At 38.1% G+C, this 1897-nt stretch overlaps 1 protein-coding gene across 2 annotated transcripts in view; it reads right to left on the reverse strand.

Moving 5' to 3' along the window:
* Positions 1-1500, reverse strand: part of neto2b (neuropilin (NRP) and tolloid (TLL)-like 2b) — a 42075-nt gene extending 40575 nt beyond the window's left edge. For both annotated transcript variants that reach the window (XM_062042522.1, XM_062042520.1), the window contains exons 1-2: positions 1400-1500; positions 173-229 (exon numbers count right to left, since the gene is read on the reverse strand). In XM_062042522.1, the coding sequence (XP_061898506.1) occupies positions 173-229; positions 1400-1451 (109 nt within the window). In that variant the 5' untranslated portion in view covers positions 1452-1500. The remainder of the gene's footprint in view (positions 1-172; positions 230-1399) is intronic.
* Positions 1501-1897: the final 397 nt, after the last annotated feature.

A 1897-nucleotide genomic window follows, 5' to 3' on the forward strand; every position in this document is an offset into this window, starting at 1 on the left:
GATGTGTTATGCTGCAGAGCTCATTAAGGTTTTACTTTACATTTAAGAGTATGACCAAAATACCAGTTTTGTATCAAGCATAGAGAGATGTAATAAAAATGTAAAAAAGAACGTAACATGTGTGATGTTTTGTCTCCCTTTTCAACAATGCAAGGGGGGACACCAATCTTACCTGCAGTCTTTTGAGCCCGAGCAAATCCCTCCTCAATGAAAAGGAGAAGTATCCAGACTGTAAAGAAATGTGACGGACAGTGAGCGTCAAAGAAAGAGACAGACAGAGATTAGTGGGATTTGAGTGTCTATAACTTGTCGTCTTTGGCCCCGAATGTATACTGTATGCCAGGCTGGGATCCGGAAGGAGGGATAAACTCACAACACTTCTGCCATCTGCTTGCTGAAATTTCACTCCCACATCCTCCCACCCCCGCCACCATATAGGAGCATCATTGTGTCACAACATTTTGCAAAGACAGCAAAAACATCAAGCATGTTTGAGCCAAGCCATCACTTGTGTGCATTACGTAAAAAAAATTGACCCAAATAGAGCAGTGGAGCCTGAAGGGCGCTGAAGTATGTCGTGACTTTCCCCCAAAGTGGTGTGTGCGTGTGAGAGACAGAGAGTGTGTTTGTGGCGCTACCACACAAAATACATCACAACTTTTCAAGAACATCGCTGTGATGTTGTTCCATGTCAACATGTGTCGACTCCAAATCTATTCTAAAAGGGAACGAATGGTCTTCCACATTATATACAGTCTGTGGTCAAAGCCTGCACAATCTAACCAGATTCAATGCAAGTTTGTGCGAAAATTAAACACTGGTGGCAACGCAGAACTGCACAGCACCGTAATAATAATACAAATAACAATGAGAGCTGTTTAGAGTATTTTTGAATTCTATTTACCTAATATAGTTGCAATACTGGTACTGAGGCAAACTACAGCCACAAGTAATGAATGTCCCTACAATCAAAAATGGTATTACATTATTATCTTATATTCCAGTTCTTTATTGAAGTCTATGTGACGTTGTGGTCTGGTAGTCTATTAAAAGAACATTTCATGAATTAGTAGGAAACTGAGGAGACAAAAGTGACACCTCATTACTATTATGCAATCATATAGATCAATAATAACACTGCTTCCCATACATTTGCTTATGAATTTAACAAAAAAAAACACTGAGAAAAAGAACATCAAGTTGCTTAAGTAATGCAATTAATTAAGTAATAGGTAATGTTTTGTTAACTTAGAAGTAATTAGCTTATTTTTTAGCAAAATGATCAAACTAAATGGGGCACACACATTCTAATTAGCACATCAAATGATGTAGTTTATACATGGAAACTGATACAAAAAATGAACTAAGAAAAAACCCCAAAAAGTAGTGTCTTACTTACCTACGTTCATCATCATCATTAATGGGCGCTGATTGAGGAAGACAACTTTCATCCCAGTTCTTTTCGTGTTGAAACCAATGAAGGAGAGATCATCACTCACGCTGTCATGGAACAGACATAAACAAATGGTGACGATGAAGAAGTAGTCAGAGAAGGGATGGAGATCAGGAGGAGGAGGAGGAGGAGAAGGAGGAGGGTGGATTTAAGACTGGACCTAGTTGACGTTGGGGGGGGGGGGGGGGGAGCTCAGTGCACATCACCACTTTTTAAACTATATCACTGCTTAGTCGTTCACAATCTAATTGTGGTTATGTATGACCCAAAGTGTCTGATAAATTCAACATATGAAGATAAGGCACCCATAAAATACAGTATCAACAAACAAATAATTGATCTAAAGGTATTATGAGTAAAAACACACAAAAATAATATTAATGCTCACAAACATGTATTTACAATATTATACTTGCATAATGCTTATGTGCAAAATATTTGTGT

The sequence above is a fragment of the Entelurus aequoreus genome, linkage group LG03 (genome assembly GCF_033978785.1).
Source record: "Entelurus aequoreus isolate RoL-2023_Sb linkage group LG03, RoL_Eaeq_v1.1, whole genome shotgun sequence".
NCBI classification, from domain to species: Eukaryota; Metazoa; Chordata; class Actinopteri; order Syngnathiformes; family Syngnathidae; genus Entelurus; species Entelurus aequoreus.